General features: G+C 41.1%; 1 protein-coding gene across 1 annotated transcript; it reads left to right on the top strand.

The window, feature by feature from the left end:
• Positions 1-1,039: 1,039 nt before the first annotated feature.
• VSIG1 (V-set and immunoglobulin domain containing 1) lies at positions 1,040-21,866 on the top strand. Its single transcript, XM_040572789.1, has 8 exons — positions 1,040-1,076; positions 3,935-4,125; positions 9,989-10,096; positions 16,271-16,469; positions 17,910-18,065; positions 18,798-18,917; positions 19,581-19,707; positions 21,059-21,866. The coding sequence occupies exons 1-8, from the start codon at positions 1,040-1,042 to the stop codon at positions 21,240-21,242; spliced, it is 1,122 nt and encodes a 373-aa protein (XP_040428723.1). The 3' UTR covers positions 21,243-21,866.
• Positions 21,867-23,494: the final 1,628 nt, after the last annotated feature.

Raw genomic sequence — 23,494 nt, 5'->3', positions numbered from 1 at the left:
CCTGTTTTCATTGTCTTGGGCAGAGGTGCAGGCACACATCTAAAAGGCAATGCTGCCCTCTGTTATGTCTTCAGCTACTGCCGCATGGCCGCATGTGCACAGCCAGCTACTCCCATCTCAGCTTGGGGCTTTGCACTAGCGTCAATCAAATGACATGGAATAAAGACAGCAAAGCTGAGCACCTCGTGTTCCTCACAAGCCTCAGAGAACTAGAGAAGGTGTTTTAAATTCACCAAGGACAAACTAATCTACTGTAAGTTACTGCAATTAGTCCTAACCTTCATCCACTGCTTTTTTGCTAAATACATCAGGTATTAAGATTTAAATAAAAATCAATATATTCACCTTGACATTTTGTATTAGCAGCATCCAACCTCATGCGTTCAAACTGGATGAAACTAATTGTATTATCAGTTTAGAGGATAAACTGTGTTTTATTTTATCTTTATTTTGGTGTGTTATCTTCCTGATGAGTTCAGTACAGAAATTTCAAGGCAATCATGAGTCCAACATAACCATTCTGTATAAAACGGTATGAGAAATAAATTTGAAAACAGAACTGTACTAGCCAAGTATTATCTCCAGATACACATTTTTTAAAAAATTGATCAAATTAACAGGAAATAAAGATTATTCCTTATTCATACTAGGCCCGACTCCAACACTGGTAATCAGATTGACTGTTAATAGATCCACAAATACTTTGGTTGTGCTCAGTGGGAGTACTTATGAGGGCAAATACTGCTGGGCCTTGGTAAAGGTGGGAGAACTGGGGCTTCTCTGACTCAAAAGTTTAATATTAACAAAACACTCAGTTGCTCACACCCCACAAAATGGTTTCAACTGAACAATCACGCCACTAGTCGGAGAAAAGCATACATGTGATAAAGGAGAATAAAAAGCTTATTGACGTGTTGATACATAGCTGATAAGGAAAACAAAAACCCACTTGAAAAAAAAAAGCCACGGTTGAGTTTTAGTCGAAGTCAGAACCTGCATCTGGTCTCTTTTCTCTCCAAACATCAAGATGTTTGCAACGATGCTGAAGATACTTCCAATCCTAGCCACCCTTGCAGGTAAGAATAACAAACTGATTGAAATAACACTGAAGTAGAGGAACTTGTTGAAATAAGAGAGCAGGTCAACCTGACTGGCAAACTAGGAAAACACTTGGGATTTATTTCTAGATGGAATGAATATTGTGGCTACAATTCCACGCTATTTTGTGGAAATCAGCAAGCTGCCCTCTGACTGGTAATATTTTTTTGCTCAAGAACAGAATTTTAGCTTTGCTTTGCGGACAGGAGGAGGCAACAAGTTCACATGTAGAGTGCTAGACTGTTTCAAGAGCAGCCAAAAGCTGAATGTGAGAAAACCTAACCTTCAAGGCTGGTTTCATTACATTTGGCTTGTGTCTCCTCTTCTAGATATTCCTGGGAAATGATGCCTTGGGCCCATCCCCACCAATTTTTGGGGGGTATGCTTAACTTTAAGCATGCAAATAATCATTCGTGTTTCCATGAAGTTAAGTGAGGATGTAATACTCGTTGGAATCTAGGAAATATACAGTATATTAAAGATAATATATTATTCATGTTTCAAAGACAATTTATTGTGCTAAGCTTTACTTTTAATATATACAGGAGTAGATATTTTAAGTCTAATTCTCCAGGAGGAGATGAACTGTGTCCACTAAAGAAAATGAAAGTTAGATTCCGCATTTTCTTTTCAAGATGGAATTACCTATTTTGGATGCCAAAGAAATAATTTAAATAGTTGCTCCTAGAATTTCAATGTCACCTCTCTCACTCACACAAACTCCACAGATTTTTGCCTTAGAAATTAGAAGGAATTCAGTGCTGGTACAAATACTTTGCAAAACAATGTCCTCCAATTCCACAGTTGTGGACTTAAGGCTAGCAGCATGGCCGTAGCAAGGGGAACCACTGACTGCAGGTTTCTGTGGAGGCCAGCAAAATATCAGCAAACTGGTATTTATTTGTTAGCATTAAAAACTTCATGGGACTGCAATGAAAGTGGATGATTCCCAGTTAACTGCAGTCACTTTCTCTGTAGCAAGGAAATGCTCACACAGTTATATTGCTGAGTAAAAGACAGAGCAATGGTTTAATAAGAAGTTATAGTCCTGCTCACACCAGCCTTTTTTATGGGTCACTTCTTACTCGTGCTTTTTTCACTGAAATCAAAAGGGCTGTATGGATGAGATGGGATTATGAGTTCGAAACCATAAACAGTGAATTAAACACAACGCAAAGCTCTCACTAACTTCCGTGATGTGGGAATAGGCTGTGCGGTTCCAGCTTACTCCATTTCCAGTCAAAAGCACCACCTTAGAATTAGCAGTGGCTTTTAACAACCTTGCTGGACAATGAAAGTGTTATAGGTTTTGGCCTTGTATGTTTACTAGAACTATGCAAGCGTATTTCAGCTGAATGTATTTATTCCACACATACAACTTTATGGAAGATGGAGTCATTTCTGCTAAATTCTCATGGAAAAGCTTGTAATATCCAAGCTGTGGCACTCCTGACTCCAGACACAGAGAGTGATGAAGGAAACACACAGAGCAGATGACTGGAAAATGGATGTTTTCAGTAATTTGCCATTGTGTTGAAGGACCTTAGCTTAATTCCAATGAAGAAGAGAAAATTAATGCACATACTTGCAACTATTATTGTGGCAAGAAACTATAATCTTCTGGCCAACTCTAATTGTTAAAGCTGAGAACAATGAACTGAGACAGCTAAAATAACATTACATGGCTTTCATATTAGATTACAGTAAGGATTAAGCTATTGGGAACTCACAGGACAAACAGGACTTACAGATAGCACTGAGATCCCCTCTTTCCCCAAGGCAGGATCCACACTAATTTAGGTCAGTCTGCAACCATTCCTGTGAGACTGCCCTCACGTGTAATGCAAATCTCGCTGCAGTTAAAGCTCACTAGTTCTCATGCTAGCCAACACTGACATGGAAAGTGGATTATTGCCTTCTTCCTTCCACTGAACTTCTAATACTCAAGCTATCAAACAAGGAATTCAAACCCCAAAGAGTTTAGGTTGAGATAGGCTTGCCTACTGTAGGAGCTGATGAATCTGCAACATTTGCATGGCTAAAAATGCCAAAATAAATTCTTTCTTAAACTATGTTTTCTCTCATGTGGGTGATAGTTATAATTTGAGCAAAATATTCTTTTGATGTTGCTGAAGGTTCTGCTTAAATTCTAAAAAGCAGCACCCTAGCCTAAGATGCACAGATATTCTATTAAGAGAAGAATATTTTGTATGTTTGCGTCTATCACTCATACATTGGAAAAAAACACAGCTTCTGCATGGAAGCCATAAGGAACCTAAGCGTATGCAAAGTAGTTAGCAAAAGGAAAATGGAGAAAGGCTGCTAGGCTCCAAACTGGGGGAACCCGACAAACAGTGCCACTGAGTCAGAAACAGAACGTAAGAATACAAGAAGAGACAACGCTGTAGCAGATGGTGAGCCACGGATAAAGATCAGACATCTAAAGGAGTAACTGCAGAAAAGAAGGCAAGAAAGGTGTAAAAGAGGCCTCAGGACAGCTGTGAACGAGAGCGTGAGGTTCAGGAGAGCGCTGAGTGCAGAAGAAAGGTTCCGTTGAGCCGCAGGCTCTCAGTGAGAAGACAAGCCTCTGCAGGTGAGAACAGGCCTGCTTTCAGGAGCTCTGCTTTGTCAGAATATTATTGGTTTTAAGGGGACAGCTATTCTGGGGGTTTATGTGTTTGTTAGCTTTACCCACTCCTAGCTCGTTATCATGAAAACTTCTCCACCAAGCCCAAGTGAAACTGCTGAAAGGAGAAGGACAGACATCTCCTTCAGGTTGTTTGGATAAAGCAGGAGCAAGGCTCTCCTGCCCAGCTCCCAGGGCTGGCCCCAGCAGGTCTCTGCTTACCGTGCTTACTGCCCACAGGTCACGCCAGCAGCGTTGTGGTGACTGTTCCTGAGAAGATAGTGAATGTCACGACAGGCGGCAACGCAACCCTCCTCTGTACGTACGCGAGTTCTCAGCCGCTGGGAAATTTCTTTATCCAGTGGAGCTTTTACAGTGCCAAAGAGAGCCAGCTGCACACCGTAAGATATTTATTTGTTATTAATATGAAGATATGTTTAAGATGTCCTGACGTCCTTAAAGAAGCTTGTTATGTTTTATAGTGTTATCCTCGCTAAGACCTGGGGGCAGGTAACAATGGTGTTCCCACACTAAAGACAAAGGACTGAGGTGCAGTGAATTTTAGGGCAGATGTACAAAGCTACTGAGGCTCCCAATTCCTACTGCATGCCTGAGCTCCCACGGAAACTTATGAGAAGGTAGGAGAGGCATTCAGATGCTTCAACAACTTGCTCCAAGTCACACAGGGAGCGTGACGTGGAGTAAAGCTTAGGTGTCCAAAAATCACACAAGTGCTCCGGCCCCTGGACCAGCTCCCTTTTCTCTTGTCTGGCAGACACTTCCTTCTATTGTGAACGTGGTTTTCCTGGTGAGACGCCCTTGCCTATGACAATGAGTTCCCCACCTCAGGGTCAAATGCGAGCTCCATTATCACTGCTATTGGGCGGCTCGGGACGAGAGCAGTGCGTAACAACAGACCACCAGCCCAAGTCAGCAGCAGTAGTGGGAAATCTGCCCCAGTTAACTTGTGTTAGCATTTTGCAGCATCCCGTGGGTGTCATTGCGGTAGCAGAACAATTACAGATCAAAGGCAAGTGCTCCCTGCCCTTCCTGAGACCATCATCTCCCCCTACAGCACTACAGCATGGTAGGATGGAGTATCAGCGTGGAGAGGGCAGCAGGACTGCGAGGGACACCAAGTACTAGGCAGCTGCCTGCTGTAACCACTGCCCCAGCCCCTCACGTGGCTCTGAAGGCCTTGCAGAGCAGCCTGGCCTGCCTACAGGGAGTCAGGGATGGGATGTGCAACTTCTGTACATACCCACACTAGCAGCCAGACTACAAGAGCTACCGATTAATCTAATGTTTGGGTGTGAAATCAATCCAGCATAACGTGCAGGTTCTGAGTTCCCCTCAGCTCACCCAGCAAGGTGCTGAGCAGTCAGCAATGCTTTTCTTTGTAAGAAGAAATGCTGCTTAGAAGTGTCACTGCATCCTTGAAGACTGTGACTTCTTTCCACACCCTAGTGTCAGGCTTGGCCTTTAAGACAATCAGCCCCTGTTCTCCCCCCTAGTTTTAACCTTACTGCTAACACTTTTTTCCTACAAGTTCAGTTTTCCTGCTCGGTGTTATACCTGAGAGTTGATGTAAACAGGTTTGACTTAGATCACTGGCACGGCCCACTCTGATGATATTCCTGTCGTGTTTGACGACTTCCTAATAACATTACGTTCGGAGGTTTGCCACGGCTGATAGGGTTATACCTTCTATTCAGTTTATCAATTAGAGCAGAATTAGACTGTGTGCAATTTGCAGAACGTACAGTACTTACTACATCTGGCACTGAGCAATAGCCAGTATGCAAGAAATAGCAATTTAACAAAGGTCAGGGGAACTGCTTACCCTCCTGCTGTATATCGTAGCCATAGATAAAGCCTCTAGCAGTAACAAGCACAAACAGTGGGCCCGTCCCAAGTTCTGACTCCAGCTAAATGACAGACTGATATATGCACACCTTCCTGACTAACTGTATGAGTAGTTGTTACTCATATCATTTGCTTTTTTCAAGTCAAAATTGTTTTCTTAAAGAACTACTCACGAAAGCGTGGCAGCGTCAGGTTTCCTAAGTTGTGCATAGAGCAATGCATTATAATTTTGATCCAGTATGTTGTAGCACAGACTTCAATCACTCCTTCAGGTGGGAAGTACAGCACCAAGACAGGATCGAGCCCATATTCTCCAGATTCAGTTACAGTCTCTCCATTTTACTTGCGTTAAATTTTCCTCATTGCAAGACAAAAAATGAAATACATTTTCTGATCACAACCAGGAAAAATAAGAAGATTGTAGCTGAAAGTATTTCAGAGGGAGCATGGGACAGCATCAAGAGATCCAAGAGGGCAAAAACCATTTGTAAGCTGTGATGGATGATGAGAAAATATCCCCTAAGGAATGTAATCAGAACATACTGTGGGGGGTTTGGAATATGCTCCAAGAAAAACTAACTGATGCGAGGCTCCGAAATGCCAGGGAAACCTTAAGGATCAATCTCTTTAGCACTCAGTCCCGGATTTTGCAGCTCCCACTGAATTCGGTGGGGAAGCTGTGCCTATAAGGACTGGAAAAAACGCATCTGGTTTTCTCCCCATTTGAAACTAATTTCATGGTAAATTCACTTTCACACCACAGCACACATCCATTGGTAATGGATGATCTGCACTGTCATTAAATAAAGTCGATACAATCTGGCACGGCGACAGGGTAGTGCTAATCCCATCCTCCTTGAGGGCAGAGGCAAAACTTCCCTTCGCTGCAGTGCCTGTTATCCTCGGCTCTACACTCAGCAAGGCGTGGAGAAAACCCTTCACTCTGCTGATGTATTCAGAGGGTGCATGCGTTTGCAGAGCTGCAGGACTGGGGTGCTGTAATTAAAATGCTTTTAGCAACCTGTTCAGCCCTGTATTATTTGGTCCCGCAGCTTTTTACCGCAACACAGTGATTCCTTGGCATTTTGAACCTATTCACAGCAAAATTAATTGTGTTAATACAAACAGTGGTAAGAAAGGACTGTGACTGCCTGTGAAAAATACCCATTTAAAGAAATCACACGACATGGCTGAACATGAAATCGGATTTTCAACCTGTCTCTAAATCCACAGCAATTTGAGGCTGCTCTTTCCATTTCGCACTGGTGACTTTTCTGGGTTTCAGAAAGGACAGAATGCCTGGGAGCATGTATACTTTTCACCTACAGGTTTAAACAAAATATAATCTTTGTCTCTACAAACCTGGCTTTGCCCTGGTTGCTTGGCATGCAGCTGAAGTTAAATTTTATATTTTCTTCCAAGTAGAAACTATATGCATGGCAATGGAAGAGACTGCCAGCTTTGGCTTACGTTGTTTAAAGAATACTAAAATGCAAGTCAAAAATACATTCAATATACTGGTGAGCTGACAAAAACAACGGAATTGAACATGTTGGCACTATAGTTTACTGAATACCAGAACAGCAGCTTGCATTTTAAGTTGGATGAAATTATTAAATTTTATGATATACTTAGATTCTTCTAACACATCTCAAATAAATAATGAATACTTCCTTATAAGTAGCATCTATTTCCTCCAGAAAATTTTATTAAAATTATACTGTTATTAAAAAATTGCCATTTTTTCAACAATTAAATGGATAAATTTTCAGCTTCCATTTTTTTAGAGTAGAAAATGTCTGCCAAACATTTTAAAGATAGGAGACTTACAATTTTTCAAAAAGCTACAGAGAATACTTCTTATCTCACCTGCTACAATCCTAAATATTCCCACCACCTCACTAAGTGCTAGCTGCCTTGAGGACCCTGTTATTCATGTGGCTAGTATAAAAAGAATTAATAGGGGTATATTCTCCATAACAAACATAATGAAATCTGCATCCTAATAAATAATGTGTATTTACATAACTGGTAATATGCCCATTTCTCTCTGCAGTGGCAGCAAATAATAAAGCTAACACTGTAGAATGTTAGAATTAATTAAGGCAAATTTAGGTCATTAAGATTCTTTTGGCTTTTAAAATTAATGAGGGTGAGCTTTACATTATTAGATTTTAGGACATTATATATATTAAGTATGGAGGCCATAGGTGTCCTTTTAAAAAGAACGTTAATGTTTTATACCGTCATGTTACAGATTTTGCAGTGTTCTGAGATACGCAAGCTCAGCCGCAGTTCTGTTTCATGGGAAACCAATAAGATCAGTGTGAGGACTGGTGCCAGTGTTAATTTAACACCCCGGAGTATTCAGCCACAGATTTTACCTGGCTTCAAGCTTAGGCAATGCTGTTCATCAATGCACAGACCCAATGCTTCCCAGCGCTTGCTTTGTGAAGCTGGCTGGTGTGCTTCGCTGTTTGTTGTGGTGTTTTCATATCCTGTTCCCCTTTGCCACAATGCTGGCGCAGGTGCTCAGCAGCTAAAAGCCATGGCAGTTACACGGGCGGGGAGGAGATACCGCAAACAGCCGGCTGCTTGCAGACACTGCGATGAGAAGGAAGGCAGCAAACAGGGGAATGGCAGGTGTTCGCTGGGCTGGTTTGAAGACAGTGCAGATATATGTAATGTAGGAATATAAAACTTTTCTCTAATTGGAGTCTAATTCTGCTCTTATCCTGAGAAGTTCCACCAGTGGAAATAATTCGCTTCATTTGAACTAAATACTGTAAATGTCAACTAATGGAAAATGGGAAGTTATGGGTATTTTTACTTTTTTTTTGCCTTTTTCCCCCTAGCAATATGTCTTTTTAATGATGAATTTTATTTTTAAATAGCTGCTCCCAGCCAAGAATCTTGAGAAATTTCCAACTACCCAACTCTCTGTACTTTACCTATAGACAAACTGAGGCAAAAACTACTTATTCAGCTCACCCAGGGTAACAGAATATATCACAGCCTGGCCTGCTTCCTAAGGTAGAGTCACAGCTCCTGCTAAGATCTACATCTGTGCTTCATTTTATGCTCTGAGTCACTTGGCTGACCTCAGTATAAAGCACCTAAATAAATGTTTGAAAGACTGAAGCTTTCTGTTGACTCTGCACAGGCGAGGCTGCAGCCTGGCAAGCCTAAATCCAAGTCCTGAATCCAACCAGCACCACACCTCAAGCCTCCAGCCCAGGCCACCCACAGTTAAAGCAAGTGAAATTGTCAGAGACACTGTGTGGCTACCCAAGATATGCTCGCTGCAGTATTATTGATGGAAATTTTGAGTTAACTAGAGGAGTAAGGGAAAGGAATGACTGTTGTTTGTAAGAGATGCTGGGTGAATTATTGATACGTCTCTCATGGAATCGTTCTCTTAAAAAAAAGCTAACTTGAAATACTTGCAAATGATGACATTAACTCTGCTTTGGCAAAACTGCTGATGGACGATAGTGAGGGAAGGAGCAATGGTATCTTCCATTTATTCTGTATATTGGCTTTCATCCCGAGGGAGCTCTGCATTTTTCTCCTATCTGTACTACCAAGGACGTGTCATTTAGCAGCAAGGGGCAAGACTAGGTCCTGAGAGCCCACCACACATGCTTCCAGCCACAGGTGCCTGAGGCTGTGTGCTGCAGGGGCTGTCAGTGCTGCAGGGGATGCTGGCTCAGAGCAGAGCAGCCCATTCCAGCCCCCGAGTGAATACAAGCCTCTGCAAAGCACTGCCTGGAGCACTACAGAAAACTTACTGGAAGTGGCCTCTCTGATACATGAGCATTTTGTTTTGCCTAAGGGTGATATTTTTAAAACCAAGTCTTATCTAACACTTCAATGACCCTGCAGGCACCAAAAAACATAGCTTCATTTAATGGCAGAAAGCAAAGGCAATACCTCCAGTGAAGGGAAGACAGACCCTGCTGTCAGTGTCAATGCAGTCAGAACAATTCCTGGATGTCACTGGGGTTGCTGTTGGCTGCCTGTGGTTATCTCTGGTGCTGGGGTGACAGTCTGCACAGAGAAGGTCAAATAAACTGGCATGCTTATGCAGACAACAGAGCAAAAAGGAAAGTGGAGACAAGTAGAAAAAGATCAGGTTGTAACTTACATGTTTGGAGCCAATAGGCGACATAGTTTGCCTAATTTTAGGTAGAACTCAGCAATAAGATGGTATTGCATCCCACTCTGTTACTCAGGGCTTAAGACATCTGCAAAATGTGCTGAGCATGAGGCACCCTGCCCTTGTGAACAGCACCGCTGCCATCAGGGGAGTTGTGTAGAGAACAGGCTCTTGGACTTTGGGGGCACATTTCCAGTCTCATTTAACTCTCAGACCAGCCCATTTTTACTCAAATACAGCACTCCCCGTGTCACGGTATTCTGAGTATGGATGAAAAGTCAGTCAGTCATTGTCAAAAGATGGTGTATGTGACAGATGCACGGGGAAGATGTAGCTGGAGATACAAGGTAAGAAAAAAACAAACAAACAAAACAAAAAAAAACCCACAATCTTAACAACAACATAAAAAGAGCTAAATAGCTTCTGCTAGATTTATACTGCTATAAAAATTGTAATTATGTTCTGGGTTAAAATCCTAACACCAGCACATGACTGAGATGAGCTCAATCAGATGCATCACTCAGAATTTTTACCTCACGCTAATTTTTACTGTATTTTCCTCTATCAGAATTATTCTGGAAGTAGCTGTTGCTTTTTTCCCACAGCTATTCAAGTGGCTGAACTAGTACCTGATCCTTTGAGAATATTCTACCCAAAGAGTATCTGAATAGCACGTCCACACACCAGGAGCATCTGGGCTGAATGTGAGCAAGTCTGAATAGCCCAGATTTGGGGCTAGATATTTACAGAGAGAAAAAATATTCCTCCTCAATCCCCCCTCTAGAACATGACATTTTGGGCTGTGACGTACAGAGGAACACAAAGCTGCCTGCTGAACCAGCTTCTTCTCAGCCATCAGCTGGCCGGTGTCCCAGCCAGAATCCCTTCCAAACCCTCTTTGAGTGGGATTCCTGTCTCACCGTGAAGTACAGGGTGCAACCCAAAGCAAATTGAGGTCTGAAAACTGCCAAAGGCCCTGAGAAAGCATGTTTGTGCTTGATACGCCGTAGAAATTACTCACTAATAGTTCAGCCACAAGAATGACACTGTGAGAACATGAAAGAGATGATCCTCCAAAGCATTTTGCGCCAGTTAAAGCTGCTGAATGATTAATTCTCTAAAGGCTTCTGACTCCATCCCTTTCTTCTTCCAACGTGCAATTGTGACAAGAGGCTTCCAGTCATCCTCGGTTACCCATGACAAAAATCCCAGTAATGTAGGGCAGAATATCCCTGCTGCAGTCTAGCAGATCAAAGTTTCACTAAAAATGTGTAAAAAGCAGCTGTGGATGAGCAAATGCATTTGGGGCCAGGCTCAGTCACATGGCACACGTCAACGAAACCAATGCACATGTGAGCATTTGCCTGCTTATCTAGCAAGTTCAGAATCTGCGCCTTGGGCTTTAATTAACACTTGGAGAGTGCAGCATTTGCTCTCTAATTAGATGGTAAAATGCTTAAGGGAAAGATGAATACATTTTTTCCCTTGTTATTTTATAAATTCTGTCTGTACTCAGAATTCGGAAAGACGATGATATCTATCTGCTAAAGTTGTTAATATCTCCCTTTGCACTTATCGGTGAGAAAGAGAATTCAACAGTTCTTTTTATGGTAGCCTGAGAAAATGACAAAGAAAATGATAGAACAACACGCATACATCAGCCTAGAGAAACGTCATCGGACAGGATGCTCCACCTTTGCATCTGCTGGTGGGAGAAAGCAAGATGGGCTTGGGGAGGCAAGACAGGTATTAGACAGGAAGCCATGTCCTCGTTCTGCCTCACAGTCAGGAAATCAAGGCTACTGTGCAGATTAAGCAGGACGTTTTATAACGCATCTTCAAGTATGTCTGTTTTTACAAGTTTGACACCCAGATGCACTAGGCAATACAGCAATGTGGTGTGACGGCACCAGGAGATGGGAGGAACACTGACCTGGACTGAGTCCATCCAAAGCCATTTGAAAGACACACATTTACACTAATTCTAGCATCTATTTGTCCAGCCCCAGGAAGGGAAAGGAAGCAGATGGAGGCACGTTTCTTCTAACTTTCTGCCTGCTTTTTCACACGTGTCCTCTACCCCCCAAGGAACAAGATTGCTCTATGGGAGACGCTGTATAAACAAACCTGTAGGTGGGTTTCTCCTTTTCTGCCAGACATCTGGCAGCCGTCGAAAACCCTCAACACAGCTTTGCCAACTGCTTCCTCTTCAGGTGAGCACTTTCCTCACCATCACACAAGAAGGGGAACAGCCTGCCCACAAGTCAGGTGAAGGTAGAAAAGGATGTGTGATTTCATGTACCAGATCCTTCTGAATTCACGACACAAATGACCTTGCCTCCAGCATCGAGGTTACCAAGATTTTCTTCCAAACTAGCATGACCGTTCCCACTTCCTTCCCTGTTCTGTTTGTAACCCATATTTCCTGAACAGGTACACAAATAGTTCAACTGCCTTGGAGCTCTATGAGACCAAATCCTCTTGGTTGTAGCAGACACTGTGACTCTGGAAACACAGACTAACCATGCCATTGCCTTAGAAAGCCAGGAGGGATGACTGCTGACACTGCTGGGCGTTAAGCAAACCCTGGCCCACAAGTTAAAGAACAAACTGCAACCCTTTCCAAGACAAAGGAGAGACTTTCTGGACAGCTTTTAGCTGTTTTGCAGAAACTGCTGTTTCAGATTGTGGAGTTATTAGGGACAGCATTTTTAGGAGTGATAATCTCACTTTTTTTTTTTTTGTCAGTTATTTGATTAGTCATCCAAGGCAGCTGCTCCCTTGAAATGTGAAAAGGCATCATTATATAAAAACTCGCATGAGCAAACTAGCTGGTAATTAGAAGTAGCAACCATTACTACATCCACAGTATTGTTTTTCCACTGGTAAATCGTCGACTTCACTAGAGCTGCTCATGGTTTGCTTGAGGACATTAAGTGCTTATTTTTACAGAGAACACAGCAGATTTCTTGGGTACTTTTTACATTCAAGATACTGGACTTTAAACATATTTATCACGCTGATTTAAAAAGGCCTCTGGCAAAGGACTGCCATTGACTACATTTATACTTTTCCCATGTAGACATTTTAAGGACATTTTAGGTAAAATGGAAAGAAATGTCAATGAGATGCATACTTGTGGGAAGGGATATCAGCTGTCAGTTGCCAAAAAAAAAAAAAAGCTTTATCTATCTTCAACAGAAAACAAGTTTTTGACTTCTGAAATGGAATAGATACATTTTTGCAAATATTTTCTTATAAGTTTTTTGAAAGGCATAAACATGATCTTTTCAAGGACAATATACAAACTTTTTATACAAGGGTTTAAAATATTAATTTCGAGTGTATTGTTTCAAACAGGCTACAAATTCGCAGCCAATTAACTGAAACATGTTCCTCTTAAATGAAATTTCCTGTGTACACAATCCAATCATACCTCTGGGGCAAGATATACACTCCGTAATTAATCACAACATTAGTCAGCCTTTTTGGTGTTTACCACCTTCCTTCAGGCAATGAACTCCACAGCTAGCGAGATAAGCATCATACAGGAGCAAAAGAGAGAAAGGACAGGAGCCTGCAGAGGAACCGAGTGCATTTCCTTAAGCTGTTCAACTGTGTTTATATATTCATAGTTCAAACAACAACAAAAATACTAAAACATTCAGTTTAAATCCACGAAGAGAAGAAATATTCTCTGCTGTGCTGACACCTGCCTCAGATTTAACAGTGTACACAAAATATTTCCTCTGTGTCCATTCAGAAAGGAAGAAAGAGCACTGGGGACTAATTTTGCAGTGAGGTATGCAGTGAGTATGAGGGCTTAGATACGTAATTCACCCTGACATCAGATGAATTAAACCACACTCACAGGGAGCACTTGCTCCTCTGTGTTGTTTACTGGCATGCTCTGACTGCATTTACAACTTGCAGTGCCAGACTTGTTTCCCACAAACATGTGCTGTAGCTGAGCTGGTACACAGCGGGCATAAATCCCAAATGACTCTGAGGTAGGCTGAAGAGAATTTAGACCTTTTTTCAATAGTGAAGCCCTATGAAAGGATACAGTGGACCTGTCTCTCCTCTCATGCTGCTGCAAATCAGGCACTACTTCATACAAGACATTGTGCAACTGAATTTCACATTAGTATGAAGCTGATGGAAGCTCCTGCCGTTACCCTACTCAAATGACCATCACACTACCAACTGAGAGGAGGCACAAATCCATCACTGCTGGGATCTATAGAGGAATATCTGTTTAAGAGAAGCCTGAGGTCAGAATTCACAGGTTTTGTAACTTCGAACTCTTGAATTGAGCAGTGTATGGCATTCTGTTGTTGCTTGTACTACGATAAGTAGAGAATGAAAGAATTGTGGCCAATAGCTTTTTTTAATTACAGGTATATCAGTTTTATATTAGCAAAGCATAAAGCCGCTTTTAAACCTGATGGGCTTGCATGCAAAAAATGGAAGCTGGAGAGTCTCTCCAGCAATCTTGCAGACTCCTAACAAAGCCCACGCTGTGCTAACATTAAAGCTGTTATCCTTCCCCGCTGCAACACCAGTTTCCCACGTACTGGCAACGCACGCAGTAGCTTTGGTACTCAGAGCCCTGCATCAATTGTACCTGGTGTTTGCAATCCTGGGGCCGGGACAGATCAAGTCTGGCTGGAAAGCAGACAAAACTGCACTTGAGAGGGGGCCAAGCTGCAGTACCAGGGCTGCTGGTGCTGTGCAGCCTTGCGTTTTGACCTTCATTTCAAAGCTTTATCACTGCATACACCAGCTATGTTCAGTCAGTTTTGGGGTGTAGCTTGCCTTAAGCTAATAAAGGCTTTGAGATAACATTGCTTTAAGATTTCAGTCAACACTGTATCAGGGTGGATAAATAGAATTAAGAATAAATATTCTTAATTCAAAAGGCAATCAGTTGATCTGCAAAGTAAAGCAAATTATACTCCTTGCCTGGAGATTTGCAGTGTCCCTACAGGCAGGAAGCTTTGACAAAAAAGAACTTTTGATATTAGTCAAGCATGAATGGCATTTTACACCAGTCTGTGAAACTTTTTCCCACAAGCATTTTCCAACTATTTCCATTAAAAATATGTTGTCGGGTCCAACTTCAATAAATACATTTACAGTGCTGATTCCAGAATACTGTCAGTGGGACAAATGTTAGATCCATTTGGGCGCCAACCTGTAATTCTGTACGGTTACCACTCATCAGTGTGAGAAAATGGTTTATGGATTGTGCTGCAGCCACTCCATTTGCCTAGAAAATGGCGTTTGTGCACTGGGGAGCATACTGCTTATCCCAAGCACTACCACTTATATATAATACTATTAGTAATATCTGAGAGAAGTAATTAACGTTCCATAGTCTTTCACATTAGCTTTGTTCTTTCAGATCTAGATTTCCCAGCAGAGTTAGACAGGACAAACTGCACGTACTCCTTGAGAACTATTATATTCACCCCAAAGCAGATGAAGTATCACAGCTCAAGGCCCAAGTCTCAAACTACCAACCAGTCTCCATAATGAACACAATTTATCCCTCTGTTCAGTCGACAAGTTTTGGCTTATAAGCTTATGAGGCCAACTCTGTTCCCAGAGTGCTCTTAAGTACAATTCATGCTACTGAAATCAGTGAAATCCGTCAATGTTAAATAGCTAATTTTAATTTAAATGCTGCATTCCTTAGAGACATTTTTGCTTACCATGCCTTTAATTCTGCAGAAGTTTACTACTGTATAGTAAAAGGGGAACTTCTTGATCCCAAATAGGTACGACTTCAAGCACTGAAGCCAACAGCTGTTCTTGACTTCCATCTACGCTATAAACTCAAAAAAAAAAAGAAAAAAGAACAAGATAGTTCATGACACTGACTCTGATCTTGATTACACAAACAAGAACAGCATAGTTGCTCTAACTGCACGTGTGATGATTCTGCTGGTGTTCTTGTACTGCACTATTATTGCTTCCAAATTCACTGCAAACAGATCAGGCACCTTGTTTGCTTAGACCTATGTCATGTGGATTCACTTCAGTTCTCTATTTGCTAGCTTCTATATTTGGAAAGCTCTGCAGCCACCCCCTTTTTGCAATGACAAGTCCATTCCTGTCATAATCTTCTACTAAGCTGCGTATTAATAATATCACAAATGATCAGTGCTTCAATTAGTGCCACTATTAATTGCACATAACTTAGCATTTGTACACAGATTTGTCATACGATGGTCAATGATCTTAAGTCTGTGACTGAAGGACCTACAAAAAATAGCTACTGTCCATTTACACAACTAAAAAAATCCCTGTCCTGAAAAGCTTGTCATCTAAGAACCATTAGAAATATATATGCAAATGTACCACATGTTTATCTCTGTTTTCTTGGGGAAAGGTGCAAGAAAGGGGGTGACCTTGCTTCACTTAATCATAAATCAACCATAATCCAGTTACGAGTAGCAAACAAAGTGGCAGTAAGATCTCTTGTTTTGAAACTAACAATGGATTTTCTACCACAGATCTATTATTATTCAGGAGGACAGTCTTACTCCTATGGAGAGTTTAAGAACAGGATCACAGCTGCAACAGGTCCAGGGAATGCATCGATAACAATCTCCAACATGCAGCCCTCTGACACTGGTTCCTACACCTGTGAAGTTTTCAGCCCACTGAATGATGCTGGCCAGAGCCAAAAATCAGTGATTGTCAACGTGCTGGGTAAGTGCCTTTCCTCTGTACTGCTGTATTGTAGTTTTCCTGCCCTATTACAAAAAAATGAATTCACGCCTCAAAATATGCAGCAGCAGAGGGAATGACGGGGCTGTGATGAACAAGGCCTGTGATGCAGAAAGAAGGGCTCACTTCTGTACTGACGCGGAGCTTTTCTCCAAGGGCTTTGAAGGCAGGCAGAGCTTGTGGTGCCATCTAGCTTCCAGACGAAGCAGACCTGCCCTGATACCACTCAGCAGCTACACTTGCTTGACCTACAGTAAAATCTCATGGTCCCAGGAGAGGCCTTCAGATTCACTTTGTGGTCTCGAAAAGCTACCTGATTTAAGCAGGTAGCTGGAATTATCCGAGTTCACTAGATTGTTCGTGTTGGAAAAAGAATGATACTGTTTGATTAAAATAAAAAGCCCTTCTAATTGTAAACGACAACTTCTCTGTGAAGCCGTTACTTTTAAGCATAACCCAGGCCCAGCAAAGACCAAAATTTCAGAAAGAAGGAAAAAAGAGCGGAATGACATTTACTTCCTAGTAAGTCAAAAGTTTGTACTAACCCCATCTAACCATTGCTTTTGTACTGAGAACTCATACCTGGTCAGAGGTACGAATCAAACCTTCCTGAAAGAGATTGCAGTACCAGTTGCCTGTCTGCCATGTATAGGACAAAGACACATGTAAATTCATTTCCTGAAAGTCACATTTTCACGGTACAATACTAATTCTCATCTAAAATCCCCCAAAGAGTAAATCTTGGAGCAGTTAAGGGAAGAGACTGTACTTTTCCCATGAAAACTCACTTATGCACATAAAATTTGGCTGTGTTCATTGCCAGTACAGTTCCAGTGATGGTACCCCAAAGAACCACAACAGCATGCCTAGACGTAGGAAATGAAAGATAATAGCTGTAACCAGAAGCAAAATCTTCAGTGTACAAAGTGAGGAAACTATCAAAACTGTTTTTTTTTTCTTTTCTCCACATAACTATAGTTGATTTATTTATTCCACAACTGCAAGATACTGAAGAATCAGGCCTTGACCCTCTCTTTTTATGTGGAAAAGCTCCAATGCCCTGAAGGAAAGACGCTGCTATGTGGCAGAAAATGGTAGAGAATGAATAGTGACTGGTCTAGTATAAGTAATTGATAGTTGTCATCAGTGCCTAACATCTCACCATCCCAGTAATAGTATTTATTTATCATGCAAAGGAAGAAAAGATAATAAAAATGTATCCTAGGCCACGTGTATATATTTAGTATTACTGAAGTCTTTACAGGAGAGCCTTTGGTCAGATGCATAAACAAGACTATGCTCTTGGACAGAAATCTGTAACTGTGGTTTTATTCTTTACTACAGCAGCACAGAAACAGACCTCGATGTGGAAGCTTGCAGCCCTGGGTGTGAACTCATGTGTCTGTTCTTGTTCTTTTACAGTCAAACCATCAAAGCCTTTCTGCAAAATAGAAGGAACGCCAGAGAAAGGCCATCTAATCTACCTCTTATGCAAATGCGAAGAGGGATTGCCTCACCCTACCTACCACTGGTACAAAGTAGACGACAATACCCTCACGCCTGTAACTGAGCAATTCAGTACGTAACTACAGGACTGCCATACCGTGCTCAAGAGCTGGAGTGCCGTAGTACCAGCTAGGATTTCAAACACTTTGCATCACATAGGGCAGTTAAATCTTACCCTCCTCTTCTGATGTTCAGTATCACAGATTCATATTTTTACACACTCAAATTGACTGTTACAAAGAGCTATTTTTTTCTTATTTTTTTTAAAACTTTCTTTGTTTGTTTGTTTTAATAAAAACTGTGTGGCACGTTAAAGTCTTGTCTATACCAACCATTACTTTAAATTTAAACAATGTTAAAATGGGAGAAATGTTCATACCTTTACATCTCCCTTCCTTTGGAATTTTGAGTGAACTTACATTCAAATTAAGGCAATTTGTCATTCAGTTGCTAAAAAATCCATCCTGAACATCTTCAGTACCTGTTAGCTTTTCATTTATGAAATTACAATGACAATAGTATCAGTGCTGGTGAAACATTAAACAGACTTACTTACAGAGTATGGGCACACTACTCATCTTCTAATATGTTCCTACAGAATCCACTGTAGTAATTGTCAAAGAAGGTAAATGTTTTGGATTTAAAGAATATATATATATATAAAGAATGAAAGAATAATGGGAAAACCCTTTAGCTTGTACTGTTTTTCTTCTCTTAAAAGCTCTCAGTAATACCAACTAAAGAAAACCATTTCCCTCTAAAGTATATGAATGTTAATCTGTACCTGTTCTCTGTTTGCCCCAGATCCAAACACTGGCATTCTTTACATTGGCAACCTCACTACCTTTGAAACAGGATATTACCGCTGTATAGCCAGCAATGTCATGGGGAACAGTACCTGTGAGCTTGACCTAACTTCAATGCGTAAGTGAAAATAATCCCTTATATGATCTATGACATACTCTTTGAAGAAAAATACTGTAATATCTTTAAAACAGATTTTTTTTTGGAAATGCAGGCAGTAGTCAACCATACCTGTCTGCAGATTTTTCATGTAAACAGTAACATTTAACAAGAGCCAAGTGTATATTGTATAAGCAATCACGAGATATGTCCCTGAAATGAGTACTCAATTACTCAGTGGTCTATAAAATGAAAATGGCAGGTCAGAGCTAGCAGCTGTGCTGAAGTAGAAATAGGTTTTTAGGGTTCACAAACAATCAGATCCTGCGGCTGAGCAACAGAGATAAAGGCAACCTCAATTTCAGAATTTGTTTGCAAGGATTGAAGAGCAAAGGCTTTCAACTACTGCCAATGTTAACAACCCAGTATTTCCCTTAACCAGTCATAAACATGGGGCTTGTTGTGAGTAGGGTGCTAACTGTTAAGAAAGGAGGCAGCAAAGGTCATAAAAGCCCGGTTCTCTTTTTCCTAGAGTATCTTTGGCCTCTCTCCCGGAAAAACATACTTAGTTTTTTAGGTCTTTGAATTGAATGCCTTCTTTCTGGTAAAGGATCCTCTACTAAATTTCTATGGGATTTCGCTAGATTAATACTTTTAAAAACTCTTTTTTTTTTTCCTTTCTAGATTCAGACAGTGCTATTGTTGCTGGAGCATTAATTGGAGCAATAGTGGCAGCTGTTATCATTTGTGTTATCGTCTGGGTCTTAACCAAGAAAGCAAAGAAAAAGAAGTCATCAAGTAATGAAATGCAGTAAGAATTTGTTTGTTTGCTTGATTTTAAGACAACTGTTTCTGTAAAGCACTGCTGATAAACTAGAGCTAAAGTAAAACATAAATACTGTAAACATTTATAGAAGAGTAAATAATACAAGGCTTAAGAAAACTTCCAAAGTGAGAGTATTTGCTTTTGTGTGACTTTTAGGCTGTTGCACTTGTAATATGGGTGGTCATTACCCTCTTCCTTATGTTTACATGCAGCTACTACCAAACACTACCTAAAATATAGGTTGGAAAAACAGTGTTTTGTATTTAAAAGTTTATGGTGGTTGTTAATAGCAGGTGGATAAAGTCAAAAAAGGTATAGCAGCTAAGGGTTTCTCTCAGAGAATTGACTACTAGACTTGACAAAGGGCTATGGGACACATGCTTGAGATACTCTAAAGCATCTCAAATGGCTGGAGCCACTAAGGTTTAGGCAAAGAATGGAGCCCAGAATGTCCATTTTGATCCTGCTTTGGAAATGTCTTTTTCTCTGCACTTTGGTTGCTCATTTCTCTCCTAAATTGCCAAATCTCCATGGTAAGTATCATCTCATATGCTACACAGTCAGCCCCATGATGTTAAATGTTAAATTAATACATGCAGCTGAGCCAGAAAAGATTGTCATGTCATCTGGACACTGCCCTGTAGCAGGGGTCTAAAACTTCCTGATGGGGATTACTGCTAATCCAGGCCAGTGGCCACTCATGCACATGATTTCTGCTTTGAACTGATGTAGCTTTAACTTCTGATTAAGTGCTTGGACCCTAATAAACCTTACTACATTGAATTAACCCACTAGGATCTGATATTTTTTACATGTGAAAGTACTTAAATATTGGGAGTTGATTTATTATTGTTTCGATAAGGGAAATGGAATTCATATCTATTACTAAAAATATTTTTCTAGATGTCAGCCTTTTCACAGCTCTTTTCTGACTGTACCTTATTTTTATGTATTTGAATGGGACACCAAATCTGCATGCCGTTTCCCTGAAAGCTCACACCAACCAGTTTATTTTGCTCTCCCTTTTCAGACACTGTCCAACACCACTCAGTTTCCCATTCTGCTTTAATGAGCTGGCATTTAAACACACTAAAACCCACTTTTTTTCTAATGAAATCACTTAAACCAGTGGTGCAGATCAGTCTTATTATCCAGCACTGTCAATCTCTGTCTTAACAGCAATTTTGTACCTTCTCAGGTGCTCTCGTAACAGTCCTAATAATATGGGGGTTACTGTTCAGATGACAAAACTACGAAGATACGTTCTTTTGAAAGACTCTAGTGTAGATGGGATTTCAATACATGAAATTACAATCCTCATCCTGTCTCCCTGCAGAGTAATGGCTCAGAAACAATCCAATGCAGAGTACGTTCAGGTACCGAATGAAGAAAACATACCTGCAACCACAGTTCCATCAAGCAATGAGACAAACGAATACCCCAGTGTTGATGAAACAGCAGCCTCTGGAACACCTGAAAATGATGAGAAGCAAGACGTGGAAAAAGAAGAAACAGCCTAGAGTTTATTTCAACAGTTTTCCTTGTCAGTTTTGGAGCCCATTATAAAAAAAAAATAACAAAAAAGCAAATTTGTCATTGAATTAACATAGCATTGGGACTTAAACTTAAATCTTAAACATTGGGCTGGAGATTGAAAAGGATGCTACACCTGCACTTTGTGAGTAGCAGATTGGGCCTTTGAGTTAACCAAATTTCACGTGTGTTTATAACTAGATAATAAATATAAAAAACTACCATCCGCAGTTATACAATCTATTTTACAAAATTAATTAGAAAATGGTGTCAAGCATTGAAGAAAATACGACGTTCCTGTTAGCTATCAGTAATGCTGTATGTGTCCATCCAGTTCTGAACCACAGAAGCCTGCTCCGTGAAGTGTTGGCCAACCTCATGTCTCCTGTGGACCAAGAACTACCATCATGGCCAGTACACTGGAATGTTTAAAGGATCTGATTTTGCACTTCAGAACTAAAAGCACGTTTCACCGATTTCATCAGAGCGCAGAAACAGATTTAAAGACCTGGACCAATGAAATCTTGTGTCTGAATTCCACTTAAAGTTACAAAACCAAAACAGTCCTGGAAACGTTTACCCTGTTGCTGCCTAACATGGGACACACTTTGTTAACCACAACCTTCTGACTTTAGAGTTCCCAAGACATCAGCATTCCAGAGCTGGGTATTTCAGCAGTTTGGGTTCTCAGTTGAATGGAATTAGCAGTTGGGTGCCCAGTTTGAACCTTGACTGACTGGTTTCTAGATAACAGGAGCTGGAAATCTAAATCCCTTACGAGGCTTATAATAATAGGCACTCAGAATATCAGATTCCTCACGAAAAGCAGATGTTTCTGCTTTCAAAACTTAGAAGCGATCACTGCCAACTATGTAACACATCAGCCTAAACTGCTTCCTTTTCCTGGGATGACTTAAATCTGTTTCCAGGCAGCTGCCCTACCCTCAAAGTGACAACCTCATACTACTTTTCTGCTGGTCTCTCTAGCCCAGTGTAACTTTGACCATTTTCTATAGGTGAAAGCTTCAGGAGGAAAGGTAAACAGTGATCCACAACAGCCAACAGCTGAGTAACAAGATCCAAGAGAGGAAGGAGAAAAGGCAATTGGTCCATATACACTCTGATCACTAAACACCTGTCTATTGAAGCAGACAGACTCTTCTCTCCAGGCCCAGTTTCTAAAGAAGCAATCCTTCTTCAAAAAGGCAAAAATAGTTGAAGGTATTTCTTCAAAAGGGCAAAGATACCTGCTTTCAAAAGAGCTGAAGGACAACGGGGTTCAGGCTCAGGTCTGTTCAGGGACCAGACACACAGCCTCAGCACCTCCCTAACACCTACATGAGGCAGATACTCACTGACCTAAGGAGACACCACTTCCAATCTTGTGCACTGCAGAGAAAACTGTCTGACCTGGGGATCTGGAACGTTTTGGCACTTAAGTCTTCTATAAGATCTACTATTTCTCCTTTGGTGACTGTTTCTAGCCTGTAAAAGTTACTGGTATACACCAGCTATCTTTAAAACAGATTGAAGGATACGTCTGAGCTAAAATTTTCAGGTCCAGCTCCTACAGCTCTAAGTATCTTTACTGACACATAAAGCATGAGGTCCCCATCAACATGCCCATTTTACCTGGGCAGCCTGCTCTAAGGAACGTGCTTTGGCAGGGGGGTTGGACCCGATGATCTTTCAAGGTCCCTTCCAACCCCTACAATTCTGTGATTCAGTTTGGATCATTAAGCTAACTGCATTCATTGTCCTTTCTACATCGTGTTGTGGCTTTCAAACATTCGACTTTGATATGTGCACCCTAGTGTTTCATTCCAGAGTAAAAGAGCACTTACAATGTTCTTACAACATTGTTTTAGCTAAAAACTGCTCATGCTGGACCACAAGGATCAAACTCTTACTAGCGCCAACACTGCTGCATCCTGTCAGTGGATCACCGTTCTCTCTCCAAAATATCCAAGGCAAACATTAAGTCATGACCTGTATACAAGCTTCTTCTTAGGCAGGCGTCTTTTGTTGAATCAGGTGGCAATTTTACCGAGCGAAATCTGCAATCTCTGACCATGCAGTCTAGGTGTAGAAGCTTAAGGAAAATTTCTTATATTCTCACTGATAGTTTTATAAGCATGGTCAGTAACAGCAAGAGAAGAGCACGTACAGCCTTCTCCTGTTTGCGTGCCATTTCTCACCACAGGTGTTTCCTAATGAGAAAATTCAAATGCATTGATGG

Source organism: Cygnus olor, chromosome 13 (assembly GCF_009769625.2).
Source record: "Cygnus olor isolate bCygOlo1 chromosome 13, bCygOlo1.pri.v2, whole genome shotgun sequence".
NCBI classification, from domain to species: Eukaryota; Metazoa; Chordata; class Aves; order Anseriformes; family Anatidae; genus Cygnus; species Cygnus olor.
Note: the sequence above shows the minus strand (reverse complement) of the source record. Positions and strands in the feature narration are given on the sequence as shown.

Coding starts and splice junctions, on each gene's coding strand:
- VSIG1 (XM_040572789.1), top strand. CDS start 1,040: ATGCTGAAGATACTTCCAATCCTAGCCACCCTTGCAG. Junction 1,077..3,934: donor AATCCTAGCCACCCTTGCAG/GTAAGAATAACA, acceptor TGGCCCCAGCAG/GTCTCTGCTTACCGTGCTTA. Junction 19,708..21,058: donor TCATCAAGTAATGAAATGCA/GTAAGAATTTGT, acceptor GTCTCCCTGCAG/AGTAATGGCTCAGAAACAAT.